General features: G+C 55.9%; 2 protein-coding genes across 3 annotated transcripts; both read left to right on the forward strand.

The window, feature by feature from the left end:
- The first annotated feature begins 150 nt into the window (after nucleotides 1-150).
- Nucleotides 151-10805, forward strand: LOC307197736 (interferon regulatory factor 4-like). Of its 2 annotated transcripts, XM_079944003.1 has the most exons (8): nucleotides 151-576; nucleotides 5424-5613; nucleotides 5924-6032; nucleotides 6839-6915; nucleotides 7035-7100; nucleotides 7870-8241; nucleotides 8861-8979; nucleotides 9206-10805. In XM_079944003.1, the coding sequence occupies exons 1-8, from the start codon at nucleotides 346-348 to the stop codon at nucleotides 9314-9316; spliced, it is 1275 nt and encodes a 424-aa protein (XP_079800129.1). In that variant the 5' UTR covers nucleotides 151-345; the 3' UTR covers nucleotides 9317-10805. The 2 variants fall into 2 exon arrangements, with proteins under 2 accessions (XP_079800129.1, XP_079800128.1); XM_079944002.1 differs by lacking the exons at nucleotides 5424-5613; nucleotides 5924-6032; nucleotides 6839-6915 and having other exon boundaries at nucleotides 8861-10805.
- A 1225-nt stretch (nucleotides 10806-12030) lies between these two features.
- On the forward strand, nucleotides 12031-13251 carry FOXS1 (forkhead box S1). The gene has a single exon (XM_079944007.1). It carries the CDS (start codon nucleotides 12123-12125, stop codon nucleotides 13113-13115), a length of 993 nt encoding a protein of 330 aa, XP_079800133.1. The 5' UTR covers nucleotides 12031-12122; the 3' UTR covers nucleotides 13116-13251.
- Nucleotides 13252-17229: the final 3978 nt, after the last annotated feature.

A 17229-nucleotide genomic window follows, 5' to 3' on the forward strand; every position in this document is an offset into this window, starting at 1 on the left:
GAGCAGAAAACAGGTGCAGGGATGGTGCAAGGGATGCCTCTGAGCGCCCTTCGGGGGCCCCCCTCCAGGGATGAGCAGAACCCGGGCTACCCCACCCCGTACCCTTCAGTGGGTCTTGGTGGTGCCTCTAGCTGCCCCCGACGTGAGGACCGACGCCCTCCGGGCCAGGCGACACGGGGAGGGGCGACAGGGCCTCTGGGGAGCAGAAAGGAAAGTGAAACCTCCTGCCCAGCCTTTCGCTTTCGCCGCCTCCACTCGCCGTCCAGGTGGCCCCCGCGATCCCCTGTCGCGCTGGGTCTGGCCGCCGCGCTCCCCAGACCTGGTCCCCGGAGCACTGTGTCCCCGATGGCCGGCGACCAATGGCGGAGGGACGAAGGGAGGGTCCCCGACGGCAGGCGACTCATGGCGGGGGCCGGGGGTCCCCTGCGTCTCCGGGACTGGCTGGTGGCGCAGATCGAGAGCGGGCGCTACGCTGGGCTGCGCTGGGAGGACGCGGGCAAGACCCTCTTCCGCATCCCCTGGAAGCACGCAGCCAAGCAGGGCTACCAGGCGCAGCAGGACGCGGCGCTCTTCAGGGTAAGGATGCGCGGGCCGGGGGTGGCCAGCCCGGCCCGGGAGGGCTCTGCGCTCACACTGTCGCAGAGTCCGGAACCGACCCGACACGCTGTCACCTCGGGCCACAGGTTCACCCCTTAACCTCAGTTGTCTCTAGGTTGAGGGTAGTGTTCTGTATACATGGGAGACCCTCCCACACCCTCTTAAAAGAGAATCAGACAAGGGCTGCATAACCTGCACCATCCCCACACCTCAGGAGACCTCTCCTCCCTCTCCTTGAGGAAATTAGATGCCACCGCCACCATGGAAATTCCCTCCACTTCCCACACGTAAACTGTTAACCCCAGCAGCTTCGGGGACATTTTCTGTGCTTTCCAACACCAGCCCTTCTCAGGGACCTCCTCCAGGGATGCCCTCCCTTTCCTTAGACACCATTAACTTCCTCCAAACTGGCTCTTTCCCACCAAGATTGAAACTGGAATCTCTCCTGTGAGCAAAAAGCAACCAACCGCATCCCAGGCCACCGCCACCATCCCAAACACCACGTCTCCAGCTCCTGCTTCTCTGGCCTCCCCTCTCCTTTCACAGGGTGAAGCACCTAGAAAGGGTCTTCTGGACATCAACGCCCTCACTCATACCCGCCCCCCCGCTCCTCCCCCACCCACAGTGTGGTTCCTCTCCCTCCTGCTAACGTCTCTAATTTTGCCAAATCCAAGGATGCCGTTACTATCATCTTCTTGGACCCCTGGGTGGGTTTGTGTCTAGTGGACCCTCCCTTCTTGAAACAGTCTCACTTGGTTTCCAGGATCTGTGTCCCCTCCCCACTCCAACCCTGACCTGTTTTCCTCCTACCTTCCTGGACCCCGCTTCTCAGCCTCCATCCCTTCTTCTCCTCTTTTGGGGCTCTCAGCACTCTCTCTTGGACCTCCCTCCTCACGTCCCACTCTCCCCTTCCACAGCCTCAGTGTGGAGCCCAGCGTTTCCCAGCCTCCCAGCCAAGCCCCAAGCCTGCTGGTCTGACAGCCCAGACCTCTCAGACTCAGCACCTCCTTAATAGCACACTCGTCAGCTCCCTCCTACAAACGTCTGTATTTCCCAAAATGGAAGATGGCACGGATCGCCACCTAGACCCCAGAGCTGGGCACCTGAATCCTGGCCGCTCCCCTCTCCTGCAATCTCATTCTAATCCATTTCCAAGGTCTTCGGCTCTTACTGCAGAACTGCTCTTTCATCCGTCTACGTGGACCAGTTCCCACCATCTCTCACCAGGATAACTGAATGCCCTGCTTTCCCATCCCTCAGCTCTCCCCTCAGTCCTCCAGAGGTATATTTCTAAATGTAAATCTTGCCTTGGCACTCTCCTACTCAGAGTCCTTCCGTGGCTCCCCATTGCTCTTGTGATAAAGTCCCAACTCCTTACCAAGACCTCAAAGCCCTGCATGAACTGCTCCTCCCTGGCCTCTGTCCGTCTCTCTCCACTCCTTCCCCAACCTTAGACCCAGCCAGACAGTTCCCTTCAGTCTCCAAATGCTTCCTGTCTCTCTCACCGTGAGAACTTTGTACATTCTGTTCCCCCTGCCTGGAACACCCTTTCTTCTTCACTTTCACTAGCCAACTCCCATCATGCTCAGCTTAAACATCTCTTACTAAAGACAAGCCTTCCCTGATGCATTCATTTGCTTAATGCATTTATGAAGCTCTCAGTGCTTCTCCCAAGTCATCCCTGATTCCTTCTGCTTCCTCCATGGAACCGCTTTCCCTATGAATTATAAGTGCCTTGTATGAGTCTGCCTCCTCCAGCTGCCCGTGAGTGGTGACCTTGAGTGCAGTGCCTGGCCCACAGAGGACTGGTTCAGGAAGTGTTGAACAGGTGGTTACCTGGCCTGCCCCTTAAGGCTATGTGCCGTTCAGAAGCGGGAGATTCTGGGGACGGGCCCTCCCTGTCCCTCTTTGGCACTGCTTTAACCCATCCCTCAACCCACCCCTGACACACACATGTGACTCCCTGGCTTCAGGCCCTCCTGGTGCCTCAAAGTCCACGGGATAAAGCTTGGCCTTCGAGGACATTCATGATCCAGCTTCAACCTGTCTTCTTCCTTTAATTCCTCTTCCCCTTCCCCCCCACCACACACAGTTGATCCTCATTATTCACAGATTCCATATTTACAAATTCTCTTACTCGCTAAAATTATATGTAATCTCAAAATTGATATTCAAGGCACTTTTGCAGCCATTCACAGACATGCACAGGATGGCAAAAAAAAAAATTGTCACCAACATGCATGTTCCCAGCTGAGGTTGAGCAAGGTGACAACTCCAGTTTCAGCTCTTCTACTGTAAACAGGTGTCCTTTCGCAGACAATATTTAGTCCACGTTTTTAATATTTTTGTGCTTTTTGTTGGTGATTTCACTGTTTAAAATGACCCCCCAGCTTACACAGTGTTGCAGCGCTGTCAGTATTCCTGAGCACAGGAAGGCTGTGACGTCTGTAAGTTTCTTTCAGACGTGAGTTACAGGGTTGCTGGCCATGAGTTCACTGTTAATGAATGAACAGTTTATATTAAATAAGGTGTCCTTCAACAGAAACGCTCATAGAACAAGGTTATGTATTTCCCTTAGGAGTGATGGTTCAGTGTTTGCTAACTCAGTGGTTGTGTAAATTTTATAGAACACAACTACCAGGAATAACAAGAATCAACAGTACACATACCCTCAGACACGCACACCAGCTCCAGTCACACCAGGCTGCCCACTGACCCCTGCGCGTCACGCGCTTCCATGCCTTTGCTCGAGCTGTTCCCCCTGCCGGGAACGTCACTCCACCTGGCAACGTCCTATTTATCCTTCGAGGCCCAATTTGATTCATTCAACAAATACTTATTGAGCATCTCCTGTGTGCCAGGCACCACTTTAAATGCTTAGGGGCACAGCAGTGTCCCCAAAGATCCCTCTCTCGTCATGGTGACAACACCCTGTGCCTTGAGCCCAGGTTACCTTTGAGTTAGAGCATCCTTAACGTAATGAATAAGTACTGCAATAAATAAGCAGCGTGTGCCAGGTGCTGTGCTAAGCACGTTACGTAGACCGCTCATCTTACACGCGCCACAACCAGGTGAGGTTAGGTATTATCGGCACAGTTTACAGACAGCAAAATCAAGCCTTAAAGGTCTCACCACTGGCAAGAGACACCAACAGAGGAACTGTGGCTTTTCAGTCTGGTGTCCCACTAAGCCTGGGATCTCCTCCGAGAGCAATGACTGAGCGTGATTTATCAATTAAATCCCCCGCCCCCCATCCCTGAAAGTGAGCAATGCGAACAAGACATCTCCTACTGTCCTCCCCTTTGACTACTGTGCTCCAGCCTCACTGGCCTTCCTTGAATCTCTCCTACCCCAGGACCTCTGCACTTGCTGTTCCTTCGACCTAGTACAGCCTTCCCCCAGATCTTTGTCCGACTCCATCCTTCTTTTCAATCAGGCTTCAGCCCAAATGCCACTTCCTCTGCGAGGCCTTTTCTGATCACCCTCTCTAAAGCGGTCCCTCATATTTATTTATTTATTTAGTCCCTCTACCACAACAGTCATTCTAATGTGTTTAATGAGTACCTTTGGTTTGTATGTTTTCTTGCAAAGTGGGCATTGCTGTTTCGTGTGTATTCTTACCTTATATACATCATAATTGTGTCATAGATCTCATTCTGTGTCTTACTTTTATTTCACTCAAGGTCATGCTCTGAAGATCTATTCTTGTTCTCTGTCCATCTAATTTGTTTCTAGATGCTGCCTAGAACTCTCCAGTGGGCATCTATTACACGCACTCCCCCACCTACTTTCCCAGGGATGGACACAAGTTTGCTTTCCAGACCACAAATAACGCTGCAGTGGATCCTTGCCCTGGTCCCCTCATGAGCCTCTGTGAGAATTCCTTTGGAATTGGCATTTCTGCTCACAGGGTATGCTTATACTTAATTGGACTAGGCATGCCTGATTGCCCTCCAGAGACTCTGCTCCCATTCCATGCCCACCAACTGTGTCCACATCCCAACCAACTACTGGCTTATCCAACTGGCTAAATTTTGTAAGCTTACAGGTGATATCTCATACTTTTATTTGCATTTCTCTGGCACTAATGAGTTTCAGTACCTTCTCCTATGCTCATGGGATTCTGGTTTCCTCTTCTGTAAACCACCCATCCTTTGTCCTTTGATAAGAATGATTCTTTAGGGGATGCTTTCTGTTTCTTACTGATTTGCAGAAGTTCCTGTATGTTCTAGATCTTAGCCCCTTGCTGATTTCAGACATTGCAATGTTTTTGCCTTATGGTTCATGCCTTTAAAGTTTTGGTTAAGAAGCATTCTCTGCCCCAGAAGATTTTCTTCTACATTCTTTCCTATTAAGTTTATAGTCTTACCCCTTACTTTTGGTTTTTTAATCATCTGCAGTCCACTTTGTTTGTGGCAATAGGTAAGGATTCCGTTTTATGGCTCTCCAGATAGCAAGTCACTGCCAGCATTTTATATCCCATCGTATTTTTTTTTTATTTATCACAATCCATAATTTGGAATATAGTTATTTCCTTTCAGCTGTTTGCGGCTGCCTTCTCCCATGAGACTTGAGTTCCTTGAGAACAGGGACCATGTATGTCTTGTTGTTCCCCATTTAGTCCTTAACTTGGGCCTGGCACACAGCAGGAGCTCAAGGAATATGTGTTGGATGGAGGGAGGGAGGAAGAGAAGGAAGGAGGGAGGGGCCGAAGGACAGAGGGAGAGAGAGAGAAGGGTGGGAGGCAAGGCAGCCCTCATCCCTTTCCACGGCACCATCCCCATCTCCCACGCTATTCCTCCCCCAATGCCCCTGCTCACCCCCAGGCCTGGGCCATATACAAGGGCAAGCACCTAGAGGGCGTTGACAAGGAGGACCCCTCCACCTGGAAGACGCGGCTCCGCTGTGCCCTCAACAACAGCGCTGACTTCTGTGAGGTGCGCTCGCTCAACCAGCTGGACATCTCCAACCCCTACAAGGTCTACCGGCTCCTGTCTGCCGGTGCCCACAACCCAGGTACCATCCTGTCCCTGGAGGTAGCAGCTGAGGATGGCTCTCTGGGCAATAAGGACCTCACATTGCCCATCTGTAAAATGGGAAATGGTGGGCTTATTGAGCTTAAATAAGCTCATGGGCTGGTAAACCTAGAAGGACCTTACAGTTTATCTCCCCATTCGAAAAGGAGGAAACTGAGCCCAGAGAGAGGTGGGCCTTGCCTGAGATCATGCAGTGAGCTGGGTTACTCTGGTCTGGGCTCACCTCAGACAAGGTTGGGGGGTTCCCCTTGGGGCCCAGGAAACCACAGACTATTTCTTCCTTCATCCAGTTACCAGGGCTTGTGCCCCCTCTAAAGAGGAGGGCATTCTTCATAGCCAGCAGGTGCCCCCTGGAGAAGTGACAGAGCTGGCCTGCAAGACAGAAGAGCAGGTCAGTGAGTCCTTCCAGCCCCTACAGCCTTGCTAGCCCAGGCACCTCGCACCCATACCACCCCCTGTATAATCTCCAGCGCATTCATCTCATCCTCTCCATCAGCTCCTGCCCATCTCTGTTCCCACCCATCAGCTCTACTTCCTGCCTCTACTCTATCTCTGCCATCATTTTCATCTCCTTCATTCTATTCTCCTTGACTCCATCATTTCTGTCCCATCGTCTCCACCATCTTCACCTCCATCTCTCTGTCTGCGCCAGCCCTATTTTCTCCCATTTCAGCCCCTCTTCCCTGTCATCATGGGATCAATCACTCTGTCCCCACTCATCCCATCAGATCCAGTTCCATCACTGTATTCCCTTCACCTGCATCACCTCTAGCTCTCATTGTTGCCATCACCCCTATCATCTCTATCTCCGTCACTGTCTGTGTCACTCTTACTCCACCCCATCACCTCTCCCCCGTCATCTGCGGTTCATTCCTCTGTTCCCATCTCCCCATTAGCCTGGTTCATTCCACTGTCCCAAGTGTCCCCATTCCATTGCTCTATCACCCCATTTCTATCACCCCATCTCCTCATTCACTGCTAGTACTTTTCTCTCCCTATCACAATGAGCTTCACCTCCAAAAACCCCATCAACTCTCTCTTTAACTCTACGGGGTGAACTTCAAAGTCCCTATCAAGCCCGGCTGGCTTTCAGTCTGTCCAGACCTCCCCCTGCCCCAGTTTAGACTGTCTGGGAGCTCCTGTGGCCCACAGGTCTCCTCTTCCACCCTCACGACCCTTTCTCCCGATGCTCAGGTTGGCTCCAGATTAGTCACAGAGGATAAAGACAAGAAGCAGCCCCCCAGGCTGGCCTCCCTGCCCCCAGGCCCTTTGGCTGGCCACAGTAAGGACTGGGTCTCCTCACCCACCCCTGCCTCCTCCCCGGCCTCTTCCAGGACCTTGATCTAGGGGTCGAGGGACCCAGGGTTAGGCGATGCCTTACTGCTTCCCCTCCTTCTCCAGGGTACCAGGCTCAGGATCCTGCTCACCCCTGGGGCCCCTTGCCTTCTGAGGACTTCAGCAACCCCGGTAAGGAATCCGAAGGCCCTCTCCCCTGACCGCTGTGCAGAACTGGGGAGGACCTAGGGTTGGTGCCGAATAGCCTCTGTCTCCCACCCAAAGCACCCAGCCCAGACTCCAGATAACAACAGCTAACATTTGTTGAGGGCTTAGCTTATACCAGGCTTCCTTCTAAGTCTCCCCACAGCCCTGTGAGATAGATACTGCCATTCTCCCCATTTTACAGATGCAGAAACCAGACACAGAGGTTAAGAACCCTGCCCAAGGTCACACAGTTAGTAACCCTGGGAAAGTTACTATCAGATCACAGCTCCTAAGGGGCAGTGAGAGATTAGAACCCAAGGGCCTGGCTGTAGAGCCCACAGCCCTAACCACTGAGCATACTGCTAGCTCTTCATATGGGAGGCTGCTGTTTTGTTGTTGTTGTTGCTATTATTATGATGATTATTATTTCTACCGGCATTAAAAATATTTACCGGGAAGAAACTCCTAGAATCCCAGAAATTTGGGCTGGGAGGGCGTCAGTGTCATGCCCCCATTGTACTGATGGCCCCAGACCCTATGCTTTTGAAGCTCAACTACCAGTTTGTTTATACTGGAAGCTGCTATTATTTACTACCACCACTACTACTAGAATTACTATTATTACTTATCGGGAGGGAGTGTCAAAAATTCCCGAGGTGGCGGCCGGGTGACCTCTGGGTTCCCTGCCCTGTTGTGAGGGGAGGGGGAGCCGGCGCCGCCAACGCCGGGCGCGCGTCCCCTCCCTCTCCCGCAGATTTTTGGCTGCACGTGCGACTCTTCTATGGCGCGGAGCTGGTGCGCGAAGCCACAGCGCGCGCGGCCGAGGGCTGCAGCCTGAGTCCGCGCGCAGCCGCCGCTGCCGCCGAGCTCCTGCTGGGGTCGCCGCCGCGCGTCGCGCAGGTTCGTTTCCCGGAGCCGCCGCCCGGCGCCCGCGTCCTGCGGCGCCTGCTGCCCCACCTGGAGCGCGGAGTGCTGCTCTGGGTGGCGCCCGAGGGCGTCTTCGCCAAGCGCCTGTGCCAGGGCCGTGTGTACTGGCGCGGCCCGCTCGCCCCGCACCGCGCGCGGCCCAACAAACTGGAGCGAGAGCGCACCTGCCAGCTCCTCGACACGCGCAGCTTCCTCGCGGGTAAGAGCGCGACAGCGGGGCCGCTGGCGGCGCGGGGCGGAGTGGCCGGGCACTGGGGTCGGCAAAGGAACTCGGACAGAGGAGAGTGGGCACACGAGATGTGGGCGCGGGGCGATGGACTTGACGATGCTGGGCTGGAGTGGGAATGGAAACAAAGGACATGACGCAGAAGCACCGGGGGTGGGAACGAATATGGGCATCGGGAGGGCTGGGCACAGATTAGACATAGGCGTATGGGAGGTGTAGGCACGAGGCAGGCTGGGGCACTGGGTGTGGGACATAAGCATAGGACTTGGGCACGTGTTGTCATAGGGCGTTATGCATAGGGTGGGCATCGGGGGCACTGGACACAAGATAGGCATAGGTGAGTGGCAGTGGGCATGGGGTGGGCATAAAGGCATGATAGTGAGCATAGGGCAGGAGGCATGGGGCATGAAACCTAGAAGTGGGAGCAGATGTGGGACATGAGGCAGGTGTGGGGACGTGGAAGTGGGCATAGGGCATGGGCACACAATGGGGATGTGGGCTTACGGGACGTGTGCATAGGATGTGAGCACAAGATGGGCACCAGGTGGGACGCCCCATCTTGGCCCAGACCCCACAGTCTCGGTGCCCGTAGAACTGAGAGCCCACCTGCATCATGGTCGCCAGGAGCCCGAGTACCAGATCCGGCTGTGCTTTGGCGAGGAGTACCCGGGGCCCCCGGACCAGCCTGAGGAGCGTCTCATTATGGCCCATGTGAGTCACCTCCCACTCCAGCGGAGAACCACACCCTCCAGCCTCCCCGAACGACCTCTCACTGCTCCCTCCAGTCCCAGCTCCGCTCTGGACCTGCCTTATCTGATCTGGAAGACCTTGCGTGTAAAATGCATGTGGAGAGGAGCTGTCACTCCCGTCCCCCGACCCCAACAAAGGGTGTGGGTAAAGGGGAAGGTTGGCTCATTGCCCCACCCCCACCCCGCAGGTGGAGCCAGTCTTCGCGCGGGAGCTCCTCCTACACTCGAAGCTCCACGGCCAGGTGCCTCGGTGGCGCGTTCCCAGCCCCGCAACCCCGACAGCGTCACTCACCTGCTGACACAGCTGAGTCAGCCCTGAGCGGTTGTTTCCCCCTCCCGTACCCGCTAAAGCAGTCCCCACAGGGTGCAGATCCCACCCCAGCCCTGCCCTAGCTGAGCCAGGGGACTTTAGGTCTCGCCTCACTCATCGCCCAGGTAGGTTGAGACAGCGGAAGCCAGTCACGGCCTTCAACCTCTCAGCCAATGAGAGGGAGCCCCGGGAACCCAGGAAGGAGGCGCATAAGCGGACAGCCGGGCAGCTGGGCCTGGGGCGTCAGGCTTGGGAACTAAACTCGACCTTGAGGTTCCAGAAATAGCAATTAGGTCAGAAACAAGACTTCATCTTTTTGTGAAGAGCCGGACATGCCCATAGCGGTTTACCTAAAGCAGACCTTACCTGCAATTGATCCATTATAAGGTTTGCTTAAAGCTGAGTTTACTGGGAGTTCCCTGGTGGTTAGGACTCTGTGCTTCCACTGCTGGGGGCCCAGGTTCGAGGGATCCCTCGTGGAGGAACTAAGATCCCACAAGCCCCCAGGTGCAGCCAAAAAGAAAAGGGGCTGAGTTTACCAATAATAAGACCCTCCGCATAGATTAGACTGAAGCCCAACCAGTAACAGAATTGCCCCACCTCTGAGGGGCTGTGAGTTTCCAGACCCTCCTTTCACCTGCCACAAGTCTCTCTTCTTTTGGGGTGGGTGGGGATTGTAAGGGGAGGGAGTCCCAAAACAGAGGACTTAGCCTGAACCTGGGGCTTTAAATGCTAACCACTGAACCACCGCCAGTAGATACTGTCTTTGGAGAAACTGAGGCAGGCCTAGGACAGAAGCCAAAGTGGGAGCCAGGAGTCCAGCCCCTGCCCAAGCCCCCCCAATCTTTGCAAACTGTAAGTTGTAGGGAGTCCTTGAGAATTGGGAGGGAGCCCTCTCCACCATGAAAGCAGTGACCCTGCCTTGTCAGTAAAGTCACTGTTTTCTACCCCAGATATCAGACCTTTTACCTTTTCTGATTTCTGACTTTATTTATAGGAATTCTCTTACAGATGGCAACATAATAAATCTTTTAGTGATACATTAATAAGCCACTTTTATGGGGGGAAACCTGTATGATTCAATAAAGGGCAGAATCAGTCTTAAAATTCATTCAACGAATGTTTATTGAGCACCTACTCTGTTCCAGGCAGATACTGGACACTTGGGATAGAGCAAAGCATGGTTCCCTATTCCCTTGGGGGTCACAGCCAGTTTTCCAGTGGGGGCCCAGTGACAGTCCTCTACCCCTGCCCCTCACGGAAGGAGTAGTGTTAAGGAGTTACGGAATTCTGGGTTGAAATCACAGCTTTGTCACAGACTAGCTGTGCCACCTCAGGCAAGTCACTTAACTTCTCTGAACCTCACATTCCTCATCTACTCAAGAGAAGCTATTAAGGCCTCTGGAGCAGAGTTGGTCTGAGAAGTAAATGTCGAGAGGGGAGGGGAGCTGACCTGGCATGGAGAGTGGCACACAGTAGGGGCCCGATGACTTGGTTACTTGTGGGTGGGAGAGTGTGGAGGAGGTTGCCCCATCCTTCAGAAGGCTTGACTGTTCTGGGCTTCGCTGTACCCTCGGCCCAAGGCTGCAGCTATCGGGGAGCCTCAGCTCAGGGTGACAGTCCTCGTCATGCCCAAGCCCCTACTCTGTACCAGGCTCTCAAAGGGCACTGGATTCAGTGTAAGGGAGCCCGTTGCCTCTCCACCACAGCCCGGACAGCTGCAGAGTCTTCAGCTCCATTTTAGAGATGGGAAATGAAGGCTCAGCCAGGATCTTGGTTGAGAGCCTCTTGGGAGGGTGGATGGCTCTGTCCAGATGTCTGTCCTCCCCACACTAGTCACTAGAGGGCGCCAGGGCTCAGCAAACGGGGTTGGGCCGGCCCTCGTCCCCACCCTAGGTGCCCCACCCTTCGTAGACCCCAGAGCTACGAGGGCAGGGAATAGTGTGACCTCGAGTGCTCTGCACTGTGGGGAGAAGAAAGTAGACCCCAGGCCTGGGAGGAGGAAGAGAAAAGAAAGGGGGAACCAGAGGTGGGGACTCGAGAGGCCCCTGAGGCTTTTCTCACAGGAACTCCCTGTTCTCCAGTTCAAACACAGATGCTACCTCTCTCCTCTCTCATTAACGTGTGTGTGTGTGTGTGTGTGTGTGTGTGTGTGTGTGTGTGTGTGTGTGTATTCCTCTTCCTCTCTGTGGATTCCTTTCTTTCTCTCATTCAGTGATTCTTTTTCTGTACTCTGTGTGCACGTGTGCACGTGCGTGGGGCTGGCTCTCTGTGTGTCTCCCTGTTTTCTGTCTCTTTCTGCTCTTTGTCTCTCTTTAAGTCTCTGCCTCTATCTTCTCTGTATGTTCCTGTCTTCCTCTTATTATGCCCTTACCTCTCTTTGTCTCTGTCTCTCTGTCTCTTTTCACTCTCTCTTTCCATCTCGGCCTCTATCTCTCTTTGTTTCGTCTCTGTCTCGCTCAGTTTCACATCCTGTCCCTCCTCAGCCACCACCAGCCAGCACATGTGGGCTAAGGGTCTCAGTCCCTTCCCTCCTGTCTCCTCACCCCTGGCAGCTGCTCACGGCTTCCCAATCCTGGCCTCTCCTGCCCGCCCCTCTTGGGCCTTGTGGGAGGGGGGCGAGGGAAGAAGGGAGGGCAGCCTGGCGGGCCCACCCCTTTTTGCCTTTCCAGGCTGGGAGGCTGGGCCAGTGGGCCTTTTAACCAGCCTGGGCAGGCTGTGCCGGACACCAGCCCTGGACACCGTGCCTGGCCCCCGTGGTTCCGGCAGCCGCCAGCCTGGCCAGCCCGGTCAGCATGCAGCAGCAGCCCCCACCCGGGCCCCTGGCCCCTGCGGCCGAGCCGACCAAGCCCCCCTACAGCTACATCGCCCTGATTGCCATGGCCATCCAGAGCTCACCGGGGCAGCGGGCCACGCTCAGTGGCATCTACCGCTACATCATGGGCCGCTTCGCCTTCTACCGCCACAACCGGCCCGGCTGGCAGAACAGCATCCGCCACAACCTGTCCCTCAACGAGTGCTTTGTCAAAGTGCCCCGTGATGATCGCAAACCGGGCAAGGGCAGCTACTGGACGCTGGACCCCGACTGCCATGACATGTTCGAGCACGGCAGCTTCCTGCGCCGACGCCGGCGCTTCACCCGACGGGCAGGCGCCGAGGGAGCCAAGGGCCCCGCCAAGGTGCGCCGCAGACCCCTCCGAGCCACCAGCCAGGACCTAGGAGCCCCCGACGCTGCGACTGGCATGCAATGCCCGTTCCCACTGGAGCCGCCAGAGCCCAAGGGCCTAAGCTTTGGGGGTCTGGTGGGGGCCTTGCCAGCCAGTGTGTGCCCGGCCACCACCAATGCCAGGCCTCGGCCACCCTCGGAGCCCAAGGAGATGCCCACGCCCAAGCCTGCAGGGCCAGGGGAGCTCCCCGTGGCCACCTCATCTTCCCCGAGCCCCGCATTTGGCTTTCCTGCCAGCTTCTCTGAGGCTGAGGGGTTTAGCAAGGCCCCTGCCCCCATCTTGACCTCCGAGGCCACCATCGGGGGCAGCTACCAGTGCCGGCTGCAGGCGCTGAATTTCTGCATGGGGACTGATCCTGGCCTTGAGCACCTCTTGGCCTCAGCAGCCCCCTCCCCTGCACCACCCACCCCTCCAGCCTCTCTCCGGGCCCCGCTGCCCCTGCCAGCAGACCCCAAGGAACCCTGGGTTGCAGGCAGCTTCCCTGTCCAGGGAAGCTCCGGCTACCCACTGGGGCTGACCTCCTGCCTATACCGGACGCCAGGAATGTTCTTCTTTGAGTGAAGCCAGCCGGCCTCAGGCAGTCCCTGCAGAGACTCTGCCAGCTACGCCCTCCAGGTTGAGCCTGACTCTAGGATCTGGGGAGCTCTCAAAGGACGCAGGCCTGGCAAGCCCACAACAGCCGGGACAGGAAGCCAAGACTGGCGTGGTGAACACTCAGCCAGCGCCCAGGGTCTCTGGACAGACTTGGGGGTGAGGGGAAGCAGGGCTCCCTTGGGATTTACTCTATGGCTCTCAGGGCCAATAAAGCCAGTGTGATGATGAGGGTCAGTTTGCTGGATGGTTGGGGACTGAGGGCCAGGACGCCTGGCTCCGTGGGGGGCGTATGGTTGTGGGGTGGTATGGCAGGGACGGGGGACCCCAGATAGGAATGTCCCACATGAGGCTTTCTCCTGCTGGGGACCTTCTCAGGGAGTTTCCCAGGAAGGCCGAGGAAGTGGGAGAGAGAGAGGAGGGATGCAACCAGGAGAGACACCAGGCAGGAGTGAGGCTGGGCTGGACCAAGGGGCTGATTCTCCAGCCCCAAACTCTGTGACAGCACCTCACATTACGAGCAGCCACAATACCTGTGACCATCTGTGGCAGTTATCCTGTCCTGGACGCGTGTATATCCTTTCACCGAATCCTGGGTGGTACGGAATGTTATCTCCATTTAACAGTGGTGGAAACTGAGACTCAAAGAAGTTGGGGCTCACTAGCTCCGGCTCCAAATGACCAATGAGTGGCAGAGAGGAAATCAAAACCAGGTCTGTGTGGCTCTGCCCCCCTGCCCCTACCTGCAGTTTGTGTGAGGATGCAGCGTGGCCCACAGGGTGACCCCCGCCAGAGGGAGGCGGGCTTCTTTTGAATCCTGGCATGCCAGGGTTAAAAAGCCACCCCTCACCCCTTGCACAGACAGGGAACCCAAGGTTCAAAAGGCAGGCACACTTCCCTTGTCTGGATTTCCGGCGTGACTGGGAGAACTCCCCAAGCCCCCAGCTCTCTGAGGTCTCCTGGTGACTCTGAGAAAGCATTTCCCTCATGGGGGGAGGCGGTGGCTACCCTGGGTACAGATTAGAAGAGACTGAGCCTTGACCTTTGGCTTTCTGTAGCTGCCCCCTTGGGTAGAAGCAGGAGAAGTGGGTATAGTCGTGGTCCCCATCAGAGGAACAACTTAGGGACCTGAAACCTCACTGTCCCCATACCCTCCAACACCAGACTTGCTGAGGCAGATGGCTTCCTTCCGGAACTTCAGTCCCCCCACCTGGATCATGGGTATAGGGAGAGAAGAGGGGCCAAGGATACTTTCTGGTCTTTGCTGGAGGGTCTTATGTCCCATGAGGTGATGCTCAGGTGGCTGGAGACCCCTTTGCTGGGCAGGCAGCCCTGTCCCCTCCAAAACATCCCCCTCGGGCAGGCGGCCACGCTGGCTTCAGTCTCTGTGGCTCCCTCCTCCCTCCGCAGGTCCCCTGGGGCCTGGGAGGAAGTGAGCCCGGCTGGACAGCCCCAACTGTCTGGTTCCCACAGACTCCAGAGCCGGGGTGGAGGGGGCACCTGCAGGGTGCGGGCTCAGTGCGGCCAGAAGGGGGTGGAAGAATGCCCGGCCAGCTGTGCGGACCCTCCCTAGCGTGTGTGCCGGACCCCAGCCTGGAACCCATGGAGCAATGGGGGGAGGGAAAGAGGGTCTGTCCTGTCGCATTCAGGCGGCCTCGTGGCTGAAAGGGGAGGGGACAGAGGCCTGCGAGAGCAGGGCACGGGTGAGGAGAGGTTCGCACCACCGTGTGTGCCTGAGTGGGTCAGTACGTCTCCGTGTGTACATGAGTGTGTGTGTGTGTGATGCGCAGAGACAGTTACGGAGACAAGGACAGATTCGGGGGGGCGGGGGTTCTTTCTCAGCTGGGTCAGGGAAAGAGGCCTCTGCCGGGCACTGTTCCCTGTGGTGCATTCCTGTGGAGACCTGGTGACCCCAGTCCCTTCCCAGCCTGTGTCCTGAGCTTGTAGGAGGATGGGGAGGCTGGCCCGACTCGGGGATCCCAGGCTTCTGCATCCTGCCCCGCCCACCCCCCCGATGAGGTTGAGCATCTAACTGGGGTGGGAGCCTGGGGGGAAGAAAACTGCCCATGCTCTGAGGTGGGGGAACATGCAGAGGGGTCAAGTGCACACAGAGGCACAGACTTAGCTCTGGGCATGAGCCCCCTCCATGTCCCTCCAGAGAGTCAAGAAGTGAAGACAGTCCCCTCAGCCCCAGTCCCTAAGCAGGGCCCTGGGCTCAGAGCCTGCCTTGGACTTGCTGTGTGAGCCTGGACCAGTGCCCATCTCTCTGGGCCCTGATTTCACTCCCTTTGTCCAGTGAGGAGGTTGCAGGGTGAGGGAAAAGGGCAGCCTGACTCTTTGAATCCGGATCCCAGGGAGGGTCTAACCTGGGGGACAGCCTGGAAGGGATCCCATCCCCAGAAATACTGGACCAGGAGGCCCAGACACCATGATCTCATGTTGCCCTCTGCTTGCTGCCCAGCCTGGGGACCCCACCCACTGGGCCTCCTGCCCTCACATTCTTTCCATGACCAACAGACACCCCCTGCCTCTGGCCTGGCCACCCAGGGGTGGACAGTGCTTAGCAGAGATTCAGAATGCCTAAGCTGGGCCGACCCAGAGAAAGCTCCTTGGCACAGATGGAGAGACCAAGGCCAGAGAAGGTAAGTGACATGCCCAAGGTCACACAGCAGGGCAGGAGTACCCCTCTGCTGCCTTAACTGTAGAGTTCTAGGGTACAGGGGCCACCCCATCTGACTCTCCTTACTGGAGGCTGGTCTGTCTCCAGGAGGCGATCCCAGCCCCCACTCCTCCTCAGCAGGTCGGAGCAAAAGAGGGTGCCGAGGGGCCTTGTAGAGTTAGGCTAAATCGAAATCTAAAATTGTAGGATCAGTGGTATTTCAGAATATTCCAGAGTTTTTAATCACAGCAGCTCAGATTCTTGGAATATCAGAATTAAAAGGGCGTCTCCTGCCTGATTTCTGAATCCCCTCTACACCAAGCAGTTCATATCAGGTGGGGGGGGGGGGCGGGTTCCAGGAAAGGGGAGCCTGCTGCTTTCAGAGCCGGCCCCTTCCCGACCAAGTTTGGCAGCTCTGAAGGGCAGTCAGGAAGTTCTTCACCTGCTGGTCCTTTGGTCTCTGCTCTCTCTGCCTCCAGGGAGGCTACCCCCACCCACAGGGCTGGGCCTTCCTCAGCCTCTCCTCCACCCTCCACATCTTATCTCCCTGCGCCTCTCCGCCCACCAGCTTCCTTCCCTGGTTTATGGCATTCCACTGCCCTGAGTTCCAAGCTCCTTCCCACACCCCAGACAGCGCCTGGGCCAGGGTGGGGAGACGCTCTCCCTTGGCGGGGCGGGCACTCTGAGGCCACCACAGAAATGAGGAAGACGGTGGGGGGAGGTTGTGTCGGCCGGCCTGGCATGTCTGCCTACTGGGAGTGTACAAACCCAGGAATCCAGGCCTCAGCCAGAATGTCACCTCCAGTCACCCCTGAAAGGCCAGGCTCCCAGAGGCAGTAGGTACAGCAGCTAAGAGCAGGGGCTCTGGACTCCAACTGACTGGCTTCAGATCCCAGCTGTCACTTCCTAGCTGTGTGATCTTGAGCAAGTTGCTTCCCCTCTCTGGGTTTCCCTCATCTAAAACATGTGGACACTAACAGTACTATATCCATGGGATTGTTGTCAGGATTACATGAATTAATACTTGCAAAGTGCTTCGAACAGGGTCTGACACATGGAAACAGCAATTTAAGTGTTTAAGCAAAATAAATATTTCGGCCCTGGGGGCTTGTCTTCTTAACCTGATTTACCCACCAGGAAGGCCTAGCTGCTGTAGAGGTGGGAAGATGCAGGGGGAGGGAAGGTTGTTATATACACAAAGCTTTGGATTCAATTCCTGGCATCTTTACTTCCTTGCTGTGTGACCTCGAGCAAGTAGATTCACTTCTCTGAGTACTAGTTTCTTCATCTGTAAAATGGGGCAATGATTTCAGCCCCCCAGGACTGGCATGCGGGAAACCTCACCTTGCACGATATGTGTACAATTCAGTCAACACGAATGAAATGGGACATCTGAAATTAATATAATAGTGTACATCAACTAGT

Source organism: Stenella coeruleoalba (genome assembly GCF_951394435.1).
Source record: "Stenella coeruleoalba genome assembly, chromosome: 15".
Lineage (NCBI taxonomy): Eukaryota > Metazoa > Chordata > Mammalia > Artiodactyla > Delphinidae > Stenella > Stenella coeruleoalba.

Bases quoted from the DNA above. Each gene is read 5' to 3' on its own strand.
- FOXS1 (XM_079944007.1), top strand. From the start codon at position 12,123: ATGCAGCAGCAGCCCCCACCCGGGCCCCTGGCCCCTGCGGCCGAGCCG.
- LOC307197736 (XM_079944003.1), top strand. From the start codon at position 346: ATGGCCGGCGACCAATGGCGGAGGGACGAAGGGAGGGTCCCCGACGGC. The intron at 577-5,423 runs GTAAGGATGCGC...GCTCACCCCCAG, and splicing joins AGGACGCGGCGCTCTTCAGG to GCCTGGGCCATATACAAGGG. The intron at 5,614-5,923 runs GTACCATCCTGT...TCCTTCATCCAG, and splicing joins TGCCGGTGCCCACAACCCAG to TTACCAGGGCTTGTGCCCCC.